The sequence below is a fragment of the Heterodontus francisci genome, chromosome 1 (assembly GCF_036365525.1).
Source record: "Heterodontus francisci isolate sHetFra1 chromosome 1, sHetFra1.hap1, whole genome shotgun sequence".
Taxonomy (NCBI): domain Eukaryota; kingdom Metazoa; phylum Chordata; class Chondrichthyes; order Heterodontiformes; family Heterodontidae; genus Heterodontus; species Heterodontus francisci.
This window is the reverse complement of record NC_090371.1, coordinates 184,078,474-184,096,478: the sequence shown is the minus strand read 5'-3', so window position 1 is coordinate 184,096,478 and position 18,005 is coordinate 184,078,474. Positions and strand designations below refer to the sequence as shown.

Genomic DNA, 18,005 nt, shown 5'->3' with positions numbered 1-18,005 from the left:
ATTAGTGAGCATTTCGAAAAGCATGGGCGAATCAAGGACAGTCAATAAGGATTTCTTAAAGGCAAGTTGTAATAGAGTATTGGTACCACAACAAATACAGCATCACGGACAGCCAAGTGTGCAATAGGTGATTGATTGCATTCGATGCAGTGTGTATGGATTCTCATAAGGCTTTTAATAAGGTGTCTTGCAAGAGCTTGTTAGAAAAGTTCAGTCATATAGTATGACAGGAAAAGTGACAGCATGGATGGAAAGTTGACTGATGTAGCAGAGGTAGGATAAATGGATCTTGCTCGGATTGGAGAAGCATTGGAAGAGGCAAACCTCAGGGGCTCACTTTAATTTTGGGTGCGTACAGATGATTTGGGCATAGGGAATACAATGTCAGTAGTTTCTGACAACATAAAAGTGTTGCATCACCTCTGCATCACCAACTCGTTCTTTCACACTAAACCCTGCCACCAGGTTTCATGGAGGCACCCAAGATCGCGTCGTTGGCACCAGCTAGACAAGGCGAGCCGCCTTAAACAGTGTTCAAATCACACGCAGCTTCCACAGTGCGGACTGCGACACCGACCGCTCCCTGGTGTGCAGCAAGGTTAGACTCAGACCAAAGAAGTTGCATCATTCCAAGCAGAAGGGCCACCCGCGCATCAACACGAGCAGAATTTCTCACCCACAGCTGTTACAAAAATTTCTAAATTCACTTGTAACAGCCCTTCAAAACACTCCCACAGGGGATGCTGAGACCAAGTGGGCCCACATCAGAGACGCCATCTATGAGTCAGCTTTGACCACCTATGGCAAAAGTGCGAAGAGAAATGCAGACTGGTTTCAATCTCATAATGAAGAGCTGGAACCTGTCATAGCCGCTAAGCACATTGCACTGTTGAACTACAAGAAAGCCCCCAGCGATTTAACATCCGCAGCACTTAAAGCAGCCAGAAGTACTGCACAAAGAACAGCTAGGCGTTGCGCAAACGACTACTGGCAACACCTATGCAGTCATATTCAGCGGGCCTCAGACACCGGAAACATCAGAGGAATGTATGATGGCATGAAGAGAGCTTTTGGGCCAACCATCAAGAAGATCACCCCCCTCAAATCTAAATCGGGGGACATAATCACTGACCAACGCAAACAAATGGACCGCTGGGTTGAGCACTACCTAGAACTGTACTCCAGGGAGAATGCTGTCATTGAGACTGCCCTCAATGCAGCCCAGCCTCTACCAGTCATGGATGAGCTGGACATACAGCCAACCAAATCGGAACTCAGTGATGCCACTGATTCTCTAGCCAGCGGAAAAGCCCCTGGGAAGGACAGCATTACCCCTGAAATAATCAAGAGTGCCAAGCCTGCTATACTCTCAGCACTACATGAACTGCTATGCCTGTGCTGGGACGAGGGAGCAGTACCTCAGGACATGCGCGATGCCAATATCATCACCCTCTATAAAAACAAAGGTGACCGCGGTGACTGCAACAACTACCGTGGAATCTCCCTGCTCAGCATAGTGGGGAAAGTCTTTGCTCGAGTCGCTCTGAACAGGCTCCAGAAGCTGGCCGAGCGCGTCTACCCTGAGGCACAGTGTGGCTTTCGTGCAGAGAGATCGACCATTGACATGCTGTTCTCCCTTCGTCAGATACAGGAGAAATGCCGTGAACAACAGATGCCCCTCTACATTGCTTTTATTGATCTCACCAAAGCCTTTGACCTCGTCAGCAGACGTGGTCCCTTCAGACTACTAGAAAAGATCGGATGCCCACCAAAGCTACTAAGTATCATCACCTCATTCCATGACAATATGAAAGGCACAATTCAACATGGTGGCTCCTCATCAGACCCCTTTCCTATCCTGAGTGGTGTGAAACAGGGCTGGGTTCTCGCACCCACACTTTTTGGGATTTTCTTCTCCCTGCTGCTTTCACATGCGTTCAAATCCTCTGAAGAAGGAATTTTCCTCCACACAAGATCAGGGGGCAGGTTGTTCAACCTTGCCCGTCTAAGAGCGAAGTCCAAAGTACGGAAAGTCCTCATCAGAGAACTCCTCTTTGCTGACGATGCTGCTTTAACATCTCACACTGAAGAGTGCCTGCAGAGTCTCATCGACAGGTTTGCAGCTGCCTGCAATGAATTTGGCCTAACCATCAGCCTCAAGAAAACGAACATCATGGGGCAGGACGTCAGAAATGCTCCATCCATCAATATTGGCGACCACGCTCTGGAAGTGGTTCAAGAGTTCACCTACCTAGGCTCAACTATCACCAGTAACCTGTCTCTAGATGCAGAAATCAACAAGCGCATGGGTAAGGCTTCCACTGCTATGTCCAGACTGGCCAAGAGAGTGTGGGAAAATGGCTCACTGACACGGAACACAAAAGTCCGAGTGTATCAGGCCTGTGTCCTCAGTACCTTGCTCTATGGCAGCGAGGCCTGGACAACGTATGCCAGCCAAGAGCGACGTCTCAATTCATTCCATCTTCGCTGCCTCCGGAGAATACTTGGCATCAGGTGGCAGGACTATATCTCCAACACAGAAGTCCTTGAAGCGGCCAACACCCCCAGCATATACACACTACTGAGTCAGCGGCGCTTGAGATGGCTTGGCCATGTGAGCCGCATGGAAGATGGCAGGATCCCCAAAGACACATTGTACAGCGAGCTCGCCACTGGTATCAGACCCACCGGCCGTCCATGTCTCCGCTATAAAGACGTCTGAAAACGTGACATGAAATCGTGTGACATTGATCACAAGTCGTGGGAGTCAGTTGCCAGCATTCGCCAGAGCTGGCGGGCAGCCATAAAGACAGGGCTAAATTGTGGCGAGTCGAAGAGACTTAGTAGTTGGCAGGAAAAAAGACAGAGGCGCAAGGGGAGAGCCAACTGTGCAACAGCCCCGACAAACAAATTTCTCTGCAGCACCTGTGGAAGAGCCTGTCACTCCAGAATTGGCCTTTATAGCCACTCCAGGCGCTGCTTCACAAACCACTGACCACCTCCAGGCGCGTATCCATTGTCTCTCGAGATAAGGAGGCCCAAAAGGAGTTTCTGACAACACAAAAGTGGGAGGTTTAACAAACAGCAAGGAGGTCTTTAAAAGAAGCACTGCAGAAGATGCAAAAATAAGTTACAAGGATGATACCAGAACTGAGAAGGCTGAGAGGTGATGTTTAAAATTATGAAGGGGTTTGATAGGATAAACATAGAGATGTTTCCACTTGTGCGGAGGTCAAAACTAGGGACCATAAATATAACATAGTCACTAAAATCCAATAAGGAATTCAGGAGAAACTATTTTTACTCAGGGAATGGTGAGCATGTGGAACTTGTCATCACATGGAGTAGTTGAAGCAAATAGCATAGATGCATTTAAGGGGAAGCTAGATGAGGGAGAAAGCAACAGAAAGTTAACAGAAAGATAGGGTTAGATTAAGTAGGGTGGGAGCAGGCTCCTGTGGAGTATAAACACCAGTATAGACCAATGGGTTGAATGGCCTGTTTCTGTGCTGCAATTAATTTGTAATTCTATGGCATAACAGTGCACTTCCAACTGGGTACACCACAATAGCAAATGTTATCTGAGCTACGGCTGAACTTCAGTAACCTTATATGAGCTGAAAAACTTCCAATGAAACAGTAGTGATCTTTTAAAGTAAATCATAAAAATGCTATTGAAAGTGCTAGCTAACACATTCAAATACACAGCTGGCTGACATGGTTAGATACATTAATTGATAAACATCTGTTGCTTTTTTTTTTGATTGTATCATGATTTTCAAATCTGTTTTATATTCTTACCGTGGTAGTTTATCTAGCAGGATCTTAAGCTCCTCACATATTAGTTTGACACAGCCAATTTTGATATTGCTATATGACACATCAATCATGAAGATGAAGGCTGGTGGATTGGGAGGCTTGCTATTCTGAAAATGAAAACAGATTTTTGAACAAGAAGAAAAATTCAATCTTTCTTTAATGAGCTGATCCCCAGATGATAGTGTGCAGGTTGCCCTTAAAGATATCGACCTTGAAATTCCACAAGAACTCTTGGATCTCTGCTGAAGTCAATGGAGGAAGGATGTAGGATTAGTATTCCTACCATTCATGTTAATTAAGGAGTACAGCTTCTTTCATCAAACACTAAAAAAAAAGTTTAACTGGTCATTCATCTCACTTGTTTTTTTGTGCAACCTTGCAGGGTGAAAACTGTCTTGTTTGTCAACAACAACAACAATAATCTAACTTCAAATTGCTTGTGAAACAGTTTGGGACATCCTGAGGCTGTGATAAGCCACTTTATTTAGGCAAGGCTTTCCTTTCCATAAGGTCTTGCATTCGATACCAGCTTATGAAAACCTCTTCAACAATAAATCTCATAATGCAGACTATTATTTTCATGTCTGCTCTTTAATACCAGCTCCTCCTGAATGGGACCTTTCACTTGCTCTCCCCTTAACTGTTGCAGTAATGTGGTATAACTTTTAGTTGTTTGTGTTCATCTACTTGGGATGTAATTTTGGAAATAGTTTATATGTTCACATATTTATCTACAATAAGTGATGGACCCCAAACAAAGAGATTAAGAAATATCCAATTACTCAGACAACTGTGAATATATTATTGAATGTTCTATTATAATCCGTTTATAAATCTTTACCTAAGACTTCATTTAATCTTTGCGATACCTTTATATTGGAAGTCTGGTAAAACTGGCATAAACTGCAACATATACTGCACCATACCTGACTCAGGATGTAAAAGGTGGCAAATTTATCCAAACTCTGAATCCAATTTCTTTCATTATCTAGCACAAAAAAAGATATAGTTTCTGGGTGATGCATGAAACACAGCAAAGCACAGACAGGCATGAAGAGTTTCTACCAGGCTGTTGTTGTGTCTCTCCTCATGGCAGCTACTCAACAGCAGTGTGCATCAGTATGGCTCTACGTCTACGTTAATCATGACACAAACAATGTAGTGGGAGGACGTTATAAGGATGCACACACAGATAGGCCTGATAGGATCTCTGCAGGGCTGCTACGGTGCCGCTGTGCTGGACTTTCGCAGGCACAGGCAAGACCAATAATTTTGATTTTAAATGCTTCCTTAGAGTCTGGGTGCTTCAAAATAAAAATAAAAATAAAATAAGGTGCCCAGTTCAAATTGGTTACCAGACAGGGGACAGGCCACCTGAAAACCAGACAAATGGACACACTAGTCTAATCATGATGCTCAAGCCATCATGGTGTGTGGGGGAAGGCTTGATAAACCAGCTGATCTTTGTCTGTCAGTTAATATTGTATATTCTTACTGCTAAAAAAGGAGGAAGTGGCATTGAGTTTTCAGGCCTCCGTCTGAATTCTGGTCTCTGGAACCTGCAGCAAAAATGTAAAATGCCAGCATGAAAGCAACAGTAGGCGCTTCTTACAGGGTTTTGCTTTGTAGAGGTATTTAATCTGTAATTTTCCATTACAATTATTCTACACTAAACATGAATATAAGATACAGGCTAAACTTTCATCGACTTACTAGTTAGACATATTGGGCCAGAAAATAATTAGAATTCTAGCCAGATTATAGGTTAGTAGTATTAGGCCAACAAGACTATACAATTTATTATACAATAGGTAGTTCCTTGCACCTAGAACATAAAGTCACATCTGATTTTTGCATTTTTCTTGAAGAGGCTACAATTGAGATCATAAGAGGAAAGGACGGTTCTGGACCTGATCATGATAGCCGAGTTCCTTGTGGGAGGGCCGGTGAAGGGAGGATTGTAGCGCCTTGGCTTAATTGTTTAGTTCACTTTTGAAATTAGCTAATTAACATTGCGTGTAAGTGCCGCTTTAGAAAAGTCTGATCCCCTGAAAAATCCTATACTGGAAGAGAGAGAAATTGGGCTCAGTAGCGCCTGTTTTTTGGATACTGATTTCTCACGCAAGCTTATTTAATGCCAATGCTGTCATTTTGAAGCTCCATGTACTAGCCATTACCTTCTCTTAAACTTGCATGGCTGAATATGCATTGAGCAACAGGAAGGAACCCTCACCAGCACTATTCAACAGGATCAACAACAATTTACACGTTGAAGAGGAAAGGTAGGGCAACCAAAGGCAGAGGTCTCTGGATGATGAAAGAGATAGAGGGCAACATTTTATTGGCCCCCTGGAGATGGGATGAGAGCAGGAGGGCTGGGGGTGGGGGGTGGCAGGGGGGAGGTGGGGAGTGCCAGGCCCATAAAATAGTGACAGAAGGCAGGGGCACAGAGTGCCTGTCCACCTTACCATCACCCTGTGGTTGTCAGGGGCGGGAAAGGCCAAAGTCAGCCTTCCCACCCAAAGGCCAACTGAGACTCTTAAGTGGATAATTAATAGCCACTTAAGGGCCACCCCTCTGCTGCTGGAATTACACAGGCGGCCGGGGGGAAGGCCTCCTCCATGGGCAATCTGTGGCCCACAGAGGGCCCTCAGTGGCAAAGGCTGCCCCTCCGCAAAGACCCCCTCTCCACCCCCTGCCACTCTCAATAACCACTCTCCCCACCCCTGACCTCAACGAGGCCTGCCAGACTGGCCCTGGCAACCCCGCCACACTTACCTGGGGTCTGGGGCTCCAGGGATGGTCCTGAACCCATGTCTGATTGGCCGGCAGCTCTTGGAGGCGGGATCCTTGTCTTTAAAGGGATGAGGACCCTGGAGCCGGCAGTTAAGTTCCTGAGCACCATTAAATTGTGCCGGTGGGGGGTGGGGGGGGTGGGTGGCGGCTGCAAAGAGCCAAAGTGGGCTCCATGCCCTTTTTGGCCTGGCGTCGGCCCCCTTGTCAGCTCCACAAATTCAGCCCAAAAAGCATATTACACATGTCAGGTGGATAATGCAAGTGAGAACAAGAGTAACTACAGAAAGTTCAGAGGGCAGTGAAAAAGGAAATAAGAGAGACAAAGGGAGATTATGAGAAGAAACTGGCAACTAACATGAGGGGGAATCCAAAAGACTTCTATAGGTATGTAAATAGTAAAAGCGTAGGAAGAGGAGGGGTGGGGCAGATTAGAGGACCAAAAGGGGATCTACGCATGGAGGCAGAAGGGCATGGCTGAGGCACTAGCTGAGTATTTTTCATCTCTCTTTACAAAGGAAGATGTTGCCAAAGTCATCGTGAAAGAGGAGGTAATTGACACACTTGATGGGCTAAAAATTAATAAAGAGGAGGTATTAGAAAGGCTGGCTGTACTTAAAGTTGATAATTCACCAGGACCAGACAGGACGCATCCGAGGATGCTGAGGGAAGTACGAATGGATGTTGCAGAGGTACTGGGCATAATCTTCCAATCCTGCTTAGATATAGGGGATGTGCCAGAGAACAGGAGAATTGCAAATGTTACACCTTTGTTCAAAAAAGGGTGTAAGGATAAACCCAGCAACATCAGGCCAGTCAGTTTAACCTCAGTGGTGGGAAAGCTTTTGGAAATGATAATCCAGGACAAAATTAACAGTCACTTAGACAAGGGTGGATTAATTAAAGAAAGTCAGCATGGATTTGTTGAAGGTAAATCATGTTTAACTAACTTAGTTAGTTTTTTGATAAGGTAACAAAGATGGCTGATGAGTGTAACATTGTTGATGTGGTGTATATGGACTTCCTAAAGGCATTTGATAAAATGCCACATAATAGGCTTGTCAGAAAAGTTGAGGCCCATGGGATAAAAGGGACAGTGGCACCATGGATACAAAACTGTGTTATAAAAGTGCTTCAATTTTTAAATATTTTTTGAGGACCCATGTTTAAAATTGGTGGAAATGTATTCTTTTGAAAGACTGAAGAGATTTCATAAATGCTGGGTTTGGTTTTTTTTTTAAATGGTCACTGGAAAGACTTGGGACTTTGTTGAAAAACAAATCCTTACTGGAAGTCATATATCTACGTAAACAGCAGGAGCCTTGATGTCTATAGGAGTTTTTTACAGAGAAGTGACATGTCAAGATTAATGGTGGTCAAGAGTTGGTTTCGATCTTGGATATTGTTTTGAGTCAGTTGGGGGTAGGCCTGCTAAGAGAGAAGCCACCAGCTAATACTTTTTCCACCTCTTTGAGAAACCCTGAGAATCCAGTGTGATAGCTGAAACCCCTGATGCAGTGATTCTCCTGGAAAGCCTGTCAGACTAATCCTCGACGTCGCCTGAAAGGAACTGCTCCAAAAAGATCCCAGTGTGTTATCTGGATGCCAGACTAAAGAGACCACGGAGATCATTCCATATCTTACTCTTTTTTTCTTCAAGAATTAACAAGTAATTGGTCAAAGTTTTTTTTGTCTTTTTTTGTAGAGTGAATCTCTGCAGAGAAAACTTCTTTGTTTTTTCTCTGTGCGCATTTGTGCTGGGTTAATTTAGAAGGGATCTTTAATATTTGAACCTATGTGTTCATAAGCTTTGCATCTTTTTTTGAATAAGTCTTGCTTTATAATAAATTAATAATTTTGTTGTTTATTAAAGAAACCTGGTTGGTGGATTTTAATCTGAAACTAAAAATAGAGTATATAATTGGCCATATCGGTAATTGGGTAAAACATTTAAATATATGTTGTGACCTGTGGAGAAGTGGAACTAGAGAAAGACAGTGCACTCCTCCAGCCTCAGTCATAATGGTTGGCTGAGTGACAGGAAACAGAAAACAGTGGTAAATGGTTGTTTTTGGAGTAGAGGAAGGTATACAGTAGGGTTCTCCAGGGGTCGGTGCTGGGACCACTGTTTTTCTTGATATATATTAATTACTTAGATATTGTACAGAGCCCAATTTCAAATTTTGCAGATGACACAAAACTTGGAAGTATTGTGAACTGTGAAACTGTGAAGAGGATAGTGATCGACTTCAACAGGGCATAGACAGGCTGGTGGAATGGGCAGACAAGAGGCAGATGAAACTTAATGCAAAAAAATGTGAAGTGATAACATTTTGGTAGGAAGACCGAGGAGAGGCAAATAAACTAAAGAGTACAATTCTTAATTGGGCGCAGGAACAGAGAGATCTGGGGTTTATGCACTCAAATTGTTGAAGGTGGCAGGGCTGGTTGAGAAAGTGGTTAAAAAGGGATAAGGGATCTCCAGCCTTATAAGTCAAGACACAGAGTACAAAGCAAGGAAGCTATGATGAACCTTTATAAAACACTGGTTCTCTGCACCGTACTTTAGGAAGGATGTGAAGGCTTTAGAGAGGGTGCAGAAAAGATTTCCCAGAATGGTTCCAGGGATAAAAGACTTCAGTTATGTGGATAGATTGCGGAAGCTGGTTTGTTCTCCTAAAGAGAAGGTTGAGAGGAGATTTTATGCAGGTGTTTAAAATCTTAAGGGGTCTAGACAGAGTAGAGAGAGAGAAAATGTTCTCTTTGGCAGAGGCTCGAGAACCAGAGGACACAGATTTAAGGTGATTGGTAAAAGAACCAAAGGCGACATGAGAAACCTTTTTTTAATGCAGCGAGTGGTTAGGATCTGGAATGCACTGCCTGAAAGGGGGGTGGAGGCAGATTCAATTGTGGCCTTCAAAAGGAAATCGGATAAGCACCTGAACATAAAAGAAAAATGCAGGGTTATGGAGAAAGGCAGGTGAGTGAGACTAACTGAATTGCTCTTGCAGAGAGTCAGCGTGGACCTGACAGGCCGAATGGCCTCCTTCTGTGCTGTCGGCATTCTATATTTCTAGTTGCACATTGATTTCTTCTGATTGTTGCTACAATTCTACGTGGTTTTGGTGCTTTCCATAGTTGTTTCAGGTTGCAAAGGTCTACAGTCAGTAGTGTGGTAGGTGCTGAAGGACATTTTGCTGAATTAAAAGCTTCTGCACAAACCAGTTGCTGCCGAACATGTATGCACTAGTAGGCCTTGCTCCTGAAATCGAGCATGACTGGGAGAATGAGCAGAGCTCACCCAGAACAGGACAAGCAGCTAGAAGATGGAGGAGGAGGCAGAAGGTGCTCTCAGCAGTAGCAATTCTCCAACCTGAACCTCAGTGACAAGTAATGCTTCAGATGTCAATGCTTCGCCAAGTGGTCCTCATTGAAATGTGCCAGCTGCTGCAACCACAACAACAATCTTAGAGCAGGGCAAGGACCGCATTGCCAGTGGCTGTGAAGGTGACTGTGGCGATGAACCTTTATGCGTCTGGTTTCTTTTAGACTGGAGCTGTAGATATTTGCAACATCTCACAGTGCGCCGTCCACTGTTGCGTTAGGAAAGCCATTAAAGGCTCTCTAATCAACAAGAGATAACTTCAGCCGTGGCTCAATTGGTAGCACTCTTGCCTCTGAGTCACAAGGTTCTGGATTCAAGTCCCACTCCAGGGCTTGAGCACAAAAATCAGGGCTAACACTCCAGTGCAGTACTGAGGGAGTGCTACACTATTGGAGGTGCTGTCTTTCAGATGAGGTGTTTAACTGAAGCTCCATCTGCCTGCTCAGGTGAATGTAAAAGATTCCATGGCACGATATCAAAGAAGAGCCTGGGGCATTCTCCTTGGGGTCTTGGCCAATATTTATCCCACAGTCAACGTCACAAAAATCAGATTATCCAGTCATTATCACAATGCTGTTTGTGGGAGTTTGCTGTGTGCAAATTGGCTGCCATGTTTCCTACATTACAACAGTGACTAAACTTGAAGACCCAGCTTTAGATTGTTGAAGACAGTGCTATCTCAGCATGGGTAGCAGTAGTCTGGGCTAGCTGGCTGACAGGCCACAGCAAGGGCACTGGTAAAGTGGTAGAGGTGGGAGAATAAATGCAGTCATCCTGACAGACCATAGCAAGCTCTTGCTCCATGGAGCCACTGCCAGTCCTGTGGGTTTGCGGCTCAGTAATCCTAGTGATTTGTTATAGGACAGACTGCTGTACTGCTACGCCACCCTGCAAGCCCCTCTGAAGACTGGTATCTGCAGCCATGATGCAACTGTCTGAGAATTGCATGAGATCATTCTGAACTTGCATAACAGCTAGCTGACCTTGCATGACTTCAGTCTGAGCTTCCAATGCAGCACTCAGACCTTTGGTGGAAGCTACTTATGTTGCAATGGCAGTTGAGACATTGGCCATCAAGCTGCATCATGGTTGGGTGCACAAGTATGTTGATGGAGTTGACCATGCTGGAAAGGATGGGCTCCAAGCTCTGTGCAAAGCTTTGTGCCAAATCAGTGTTAGACTCCTCCATGCTCCTTGACATTGACTATAAACGTTTTGTCAGGCTTCCCATTGCACGGAGCACTTTGTTGTGTACACCCATCAGCCTTCTTCTGTAGTCTGGTCCATTAAAATCCTCATCCGAGTCTTCTGCAGCAGAACTCATGCAACCTTGCCCATGTCTCATCACATGCAGATCTTGTTTCTATGATATCCTCTAAGAAAGGGGTTCTCAACTGCAGCTCCTTGGCCCTCTCAGTGTCTGTAAGGTGGTCTCAAGGGGTCTGTCAAAAATAACCAGAAAAAGTGTGGAAGAAAATGCAACTTGTACCAATAAATTCATTGCTCACTATGTAAAAGAAATATGTACATTTGTCTGAGTGAATTTTCCCACCTAGAGTCACTGCACTCTGTGAAGAGCTTTAAAACATCTAGACGACGTGAAAAGGCATTTAATACCATTAATGATGTTTGTGTCACAACAGGAGTTCAACCGGATGGAGACTGTTGCACGACCAATCAACCATGGCGCAGGGGAGGTGAAGGTACTGGCTATGAGGGTGTCAATCACCTGACGTTGTTTCCTGGAGCTGGCTCTGCCTCATGGTGACAGTCAGGTGTGAGAGGGAGCTCGGTTAGGGATCAGTATGTGGTGTTGGGGAGAAGAATTTTATATATCTGATCTGTAAAAGTCAGAGCCAGATTATGAAATGTTACTTCATCATTAGTATTTGTGCGATTGAAGACTTTTTAAAAATGCACTTTAATTTGGGAGGGAAGCCATCTGACATTAGGTTTAAATATTGGGGCAAGAAATTAGATCTGTTGCTCAGCAGCAGCAAGTTTCACATTGGGCAAGTAAAGCAAAAATAATTATATATATATATATATATATATATATATGTATATAAAATTGTATAACGGATTTTTATACAGAACAATGTGTGTGTTGGGGGTCAGTGGAATTTTTGTAACATGGGAGGGTGCCTCAGAAGCAGAAAGGTTAAGCACCGTTGCTCTAAGATTGCCCACAATGTCAGGTTCCAAGCTGGCGGCTGCAGGTATGAAATCAAGTGATGGTGTGTCTTCATCATTACTCTTTTCATGGTCCTCCTCCACTGCTAGGCCACTTCTTGGGTACCTTAAGGGAAAAAGGCACAGGATAAGGTTGTGATGAAGGGCGGGGGGAAAGTAAGAGATTCATCCTTATGCCATTTGCACCTTGGAAGTTTTGGAAGTCAGAAGAGATTGTGGGCTGACGGAAAAGTGGGACATAAGAGGGAGGATTAGGTAGGATAGCATCATCTTCAACGGATTCAGCCCCATCATTGGCCAGGGCCTCAGCGATGGCCCTTCTGATAATGGGCTACATTGTCTCCTCCATGGGAGTTTGAGCAAGTAGGTAAACTTCTCCCCATTCAGTTTACTCATGCTGCCTCAGGCTGTATGCTACCTTCTCCTGCAAGAGAGAGGAAAATGTGTCAAGCAAAGTACTTGCAATATATTTGGTGATGTACCTGCCATGTTTGACTAGCTGGTAGTGTGCGCAAGCTGTGAGATGTGGGTGTGAGGTTTGCAGCAGTGCTCAGTGGGTGAGATGAAGCATATGCATGTTTGGTATGACACTTGATTCAGAGATTGCTGGTAGATCAGTGATGAGGGTGTGGTGAATTCAGCAGTGGCTGAGGCCAGTGGTGCAGTTGATTGCATTTGAAGATGCATTCACTGACCTTGACAACTTGCGTGAGGGCATTAAACATCTTGTGGTGCTGCATCTAGGTCCTTAGGGCTGCAATCCTGGCATTGACCTTTGCGGCTATCTGCTCCCATTGCCTTTTCAACTTGTGGCTCAGGGCCTCCTCCCTCCCTTACAGATACAGGATGTCTCTCCTCCTTTTCACCACCTCCACCAAGATCTCCAGATTGGTGTTGGAAAACCAGGCTGCCCACTCTCTTCCATGTTCAGCTATTGTTCTTTCTTTCAAAGGTCATCTTCAACTCACAAAGGACTCCCAGTACTTGCTCCAGCCACAATGTACTTTCCCTGTAAGTAGTGCTGAGCACGAAAGATACTTGGTTCCCTGCTGATGCATGCAGCTAATCAACAGCAGGGCTAGTGCTGGCTGCATACAGAAATCATTACAATGAGCAGGCAACACAAAGATACCGAGCTGCCTGCATGACATCAAATGGGTACGGGGTAATTCTGTATTGCGATCCCTGCACCTGTTTTCGGGGGCTATCCAACTTAGCCCCCAAAATGTTTAATTCAGCAGGAAAATAAAGACATTTGTCATGCAGGCCTCCACCTGCCAAGAATGAGGCACATTAATTTTGCCACATGGACATTCAATTTCAAATTGTTGCTGGGAAGAAGAGAAGCCTGTGGCAAGGGGTTGCCAGGCCCTGGCTGGAAAGACATTTTTGCATATTGACAGACAGTGCTTGGAACAAAGGAGCTATCTCCTGCTCCAATACAATCCACAAACAGACGTGGTCAAACCAGTTAGTTACATGACTAACCTGCTTGGCAGTCTGGGTTTTTTCTGAATTGTGCAGACCCTGCAGAAAGCAGAATGCTCCTGGACTGAAGAAGACCTCCTGTCTGCCTGTCTGCTCCCATCTCTTTCTCATGGAACTCCAAATCCACTGAAGACATATGAACCCCAAGAGAGAAAAGTCTCCTACAGCGAACAAGGTTTAAGAAGAATACTGGGCCCTAACAAAAAGCAAGATCTACCTACAATCAAGGGCTCTACAGTGAGCTTGAAGAACCATAACAACAACTCTTCAGATATTGCCTCAAACTTTTCCACTTTATTTTTCTTCTGCTCTTTTCTGTTTCTATTTGCATGCGTATATCGCGTATGCATGCTAGCTTAGGGCGCAGCTTAAGCATTAATCGAATTAGAGTTTAAGGTCAATAAACTTCAACTTTTCTTCTTTGAACCTGAGAAAGCCTGTTTGTGCTGGTTTCTTTGCCTTATAATTGGAAAGCAGTGAACAAGGATTCACCAAGAGGGAGCTAAAAACTGTGTGTTTAAACTTAAAACCTATTACAGTAAGATCAGGTGAAGGCTGAAAGGGAACCCTAGACCTCTTTCTCACCTGGTCGTAACACTTTATATTTTTAATGAACTGCAATGCTAATATACCTATAATTACAATAAAAATGTCACAGAACAAATCTGCCTTCATTGGTAGATATGTTTAGCTTCAATATATCATTGTTGCACCAGTAGATATTCTGTTGCTTAAAAAGAACCAACAGACAATTTCTCCTAAATCCAGCAGTTCTAAGTTCCATCTTTAAACGTTTGACTTCATATTACTTAGCACGCACAGCCCAAGTTAGGATGTATCGACTAATTTACAAATGGAACTCCTTGAAGTAGGAAAGAAAGACTTAACTCTGTCTGAGGCTCACTGGAAATGAAAACAAAAAAAAAGACTGTTATAAAATAGGTAAATGAAATTAAACATTTATTCTTGCCATTTGTTGGGGTGGGGGGCAGGAGAGTGAGAAGATGTCTCGACACTGGCTGAGCTTCTGTTCAGTTTTGTGACACGTTCTTAGTAAACTATTGGCGAGAGGGAGAGGAGGGTTGATGAAGGCAGGTGGGATGTGGGAATGGGGGGGAAGCCAAGCCGAGGAAATTAAGCTTTTGTTGTCCCTCATAATCACCCAATGCAAACAATACATCAAGCCAAAATAAATCCATTATTAAGTGCTTAGCAATTTACATGTGATGCATGCTCGCCACAAAAAAAATGTTTAACCTGAAAAAGCAGGAAATGTTGGTTAAAAGCAGCATATGTTCAGCTTAGTAACAAAAACAGTACCAAACAACTAAGACCAAAGAAGGCTATTAAAAATAACGAACAAAAACAAGAAATGCTGGAATCACTCAGCAGGTCTAGCAGCATCTGTGGAAAGAGAAGCAGAGTTAACGTTTCGGGTCAGTGACCCTTCTTCAGACCCTTCTTCAATTAGATCATTGTTGATCTGCACTTATTCATGTCAATTGTCCACAACAACACTTTCAGTCAATAATATAATCCCCCAGAAGAAGCAGTTGGTTGGTCATTTGAAAAAAAAACTTTCTGAACATATTGGCTGGAAGTGGGTGTCATGCTCCAGAGAGTTATTCAATGTGGGATGTTGACTCACATACCAGAAATACTTACTTTGCAGTAATCTAAAGTAGCCATAAATTCATAGGATCCAAGAGACAACTCTGGCTTGTCATAGTGATCCAACCGTCTACCCATGTGGTCCAAATGTTGAAAGTAAAATGGAGGGACTGAAGAGGGAAAACAAGATATCGAAAACATTAAAAATATCTTCAAAAAAAAGCACATTAAGAGCAAGCAATTAACATATCTGGTGTCAGATTGCACCTATAGCTTTCAATATATACTTTTTCTGCATCTGAAAAATGTATTTTCTGTGAATTTATAACAGGGACAAATAAATACACAATGGTGAAGAGCAATTGTTGAAATATAATGGTGCTGGTTAATTTATGAGCTCAATGAGCTGACTTTATTGCAAGGTCAACGCACCCAGCACTGAGTTTATTAGGTACTCTTAGAATTTGGCACTTCTGACATTTCCAATCCTTTGAGAACCTGTGTTTGACAGGTTTTTATACACTTCCTCACTGTCCCCCACAAAAAATCTGCCAACCCTACCTAGTCTGACCTAAACATTGACTCCTGTAACATAACATGTAGTTGACTCTTAATGGCTTCAGATCAACCATGGATAGCCACTTTATGCCCCCTCTCCAGTGTCACACATATCCCAAGAATACATAAAAACAATGGAGCGTCTCCTGACAACACAGAGCATGTGCAGAGTGATCACCAATGTCATCCGTGTGTCCGAACATTTGCCACTTTGCCAGTATGAATATGTACTTGCGCACACCGACGCCACCCTGCAATGACGCCAGACATAATAATGTCTGAGCGTTGCCTCCCTCAACGGCTGCAATTGCTGCCTCCATTTCCCCCCAACAGTACCCTGTTTTAGCCACTCACTTCCCACCTTGCTGCTCACCACCCCACCCCGCCCACCCTCAACCCCAGTCGCTGGCTCCCGGCCTAGCTGCTCCCCGCCCCGGCCGCTCGCTCCCGGCCTCGCTGCTTCCCCGCAACCCCCCTCGGCTGCTGACTCCCAGCCTCGCAGCTGCCCATATTGCTCCTTCTCCACACCCCCCTCAGCCACTGGCTCCTGAACTCGCTGCTACCCATCCCCGCCCCACCACTTACCCCGCACTCACACCCTGATGCTGCCCCCCTTGGCCAATCGTTCCCTACCGTGTCACTCAGAGAAGCAGTGGGGAATGAACTGCCGAGGGTGCAGCGAGTGGGCGATGGGTGATGTGGGGAGCGAGCAGCCGAGAGGGAGGAAGCGGTGAGCGAATGGCTGAGGGGAGGTAGCAGCGAGGCGGGGAATGAACAGCAAGCAGATGGGCCCGGGAGGGAGTGTGTTCGCAGTAGGGACAGGGATACTGATGGGGGTGGGATGGAGGCAGCAATTACAGCCATTGAGGGGGTTTGGGCATGTGCCAGTACTGCACCACCTAGTGGTTGCATTGTCAGCAAACGCAGCCGAAAAACAAACCCTCCTCAGGAGGTAAATTTGCCTTGCGGCTGTGGGGTCAGTGGCAAAAATAAAGACCTGCAACTACTGGCAGCAATGGCATTGGGGCTACCATCATGACTCTGGAAATGGGACAACTGAGTTCTCAAGCCACCAGTCTGTAAAAACAACAACCACCAACACTGGGGTATATCCTTGATCAGGGTGAAAAAGTCGTGAATGCAATGTTGTAGTACCTGTGCTGCATCGACAACAGATTTAACATTAAGGGAACTGACTCTCCAACAGAATGTTTTCATCGAGATAAATATGGCATTACACTGACAACCCAATATACCCACTGAATTTACAGCAACACTAAATGACAACGCAAACGTGCAACAATTTTATACCATTTTTGATGCAAGTCTCCTGCTTTGCATTGCTGATTGATATATCACCAGGTAGAGGTTTAACTCTAAACTACATCTGTAGTGAACCACTCTAATCTTAATATTCAACCATTCAGTCTAAATCAACTTCAACTTTACTATTCCAAACAATTGCTGTTGTGGTCTTTTGGATTTTTTGGAAGAAAAGAAACCTGAAGGCATGGTGTAACCAGTCATTTGGGACAGCACCTTCTTTTAAAATACTGCACTGCTGGTCACTCACTAACCAGACACTGATTGAGTGGCAATTCTTGCAGTTCATGAATGCTATTGAATTGGCCACATGCATATAATCAATAATCCCCTGGGGCTTTAAGAATTCCAGCAAGTGAAAAGAAATTGCAGCACTCTATCATTCTGCTGTTGCCTTTCCACAAAAACTGCTGCAGCAGAGAAGGCTAAAGGGAGATTTAATAGATGTTTATAAAATAATGAAGAGTTTTGTTACAGTAAATTGTTAATGACTATTTCCTCCAGTTGGGGAGTTAGTCATCAGTTTCAATGTATTACTGAGAAAGTGAGGAGAGATATTAGGAGAAATTTCTTTATGCAGTGTGTTGCTGGAGCTTTGCAACAAAGAGCGGCTAGAGCAGAAATTACTGCAATTGTAACGGAAAATTGATTGAATATTTGAATCACAGTTAAATACAAGGGGAAAGATCAGGGTAGAGGGATTAGTATTGGATTCCTCCAACACAAGACAGCACAAATATAATGGTCTGAATGGCTTTCACCTGTGTTAAAAACCTCTACAGTTCTTTGGTGAGTGAAACCATGATGCACACCATGTGAAGAGATGTAAAGCAAT

The 18,005-nt window shown here is 44.2% G+C and overlaps 1 protein-coding gene across 2 annotated transcripts in view; it reads right to left on the bottom strand.

Annotated features, from left to right (window-relative positions):
* LOC137373877 (protein transport protein Sec24D-like) overlaps positions 1-18,005 on the bottom strand; it is a 282,185-nt gene that overhangs the window by 97,989 nt on the left and 166,191 nt on the right. For both annotated transcript variants that reach the window (XM_068039393.1, XM_068039404.1), the window contains exons 10-11: positions 15,344-15,459; positions 3,802-3,926 (exon numbers count right to left, since the gene is read on the bottom strand). In XM_068039393.1, coding sequence (XP_067895494.1) covers positions 3,802-3,926; positions 15,344-15,459 — 241 coding nt within the window. The remainder of the gene's footprint in view (positions 1-3,801; positions 3,927-15,343; positions 15,460-18,005) is intronic.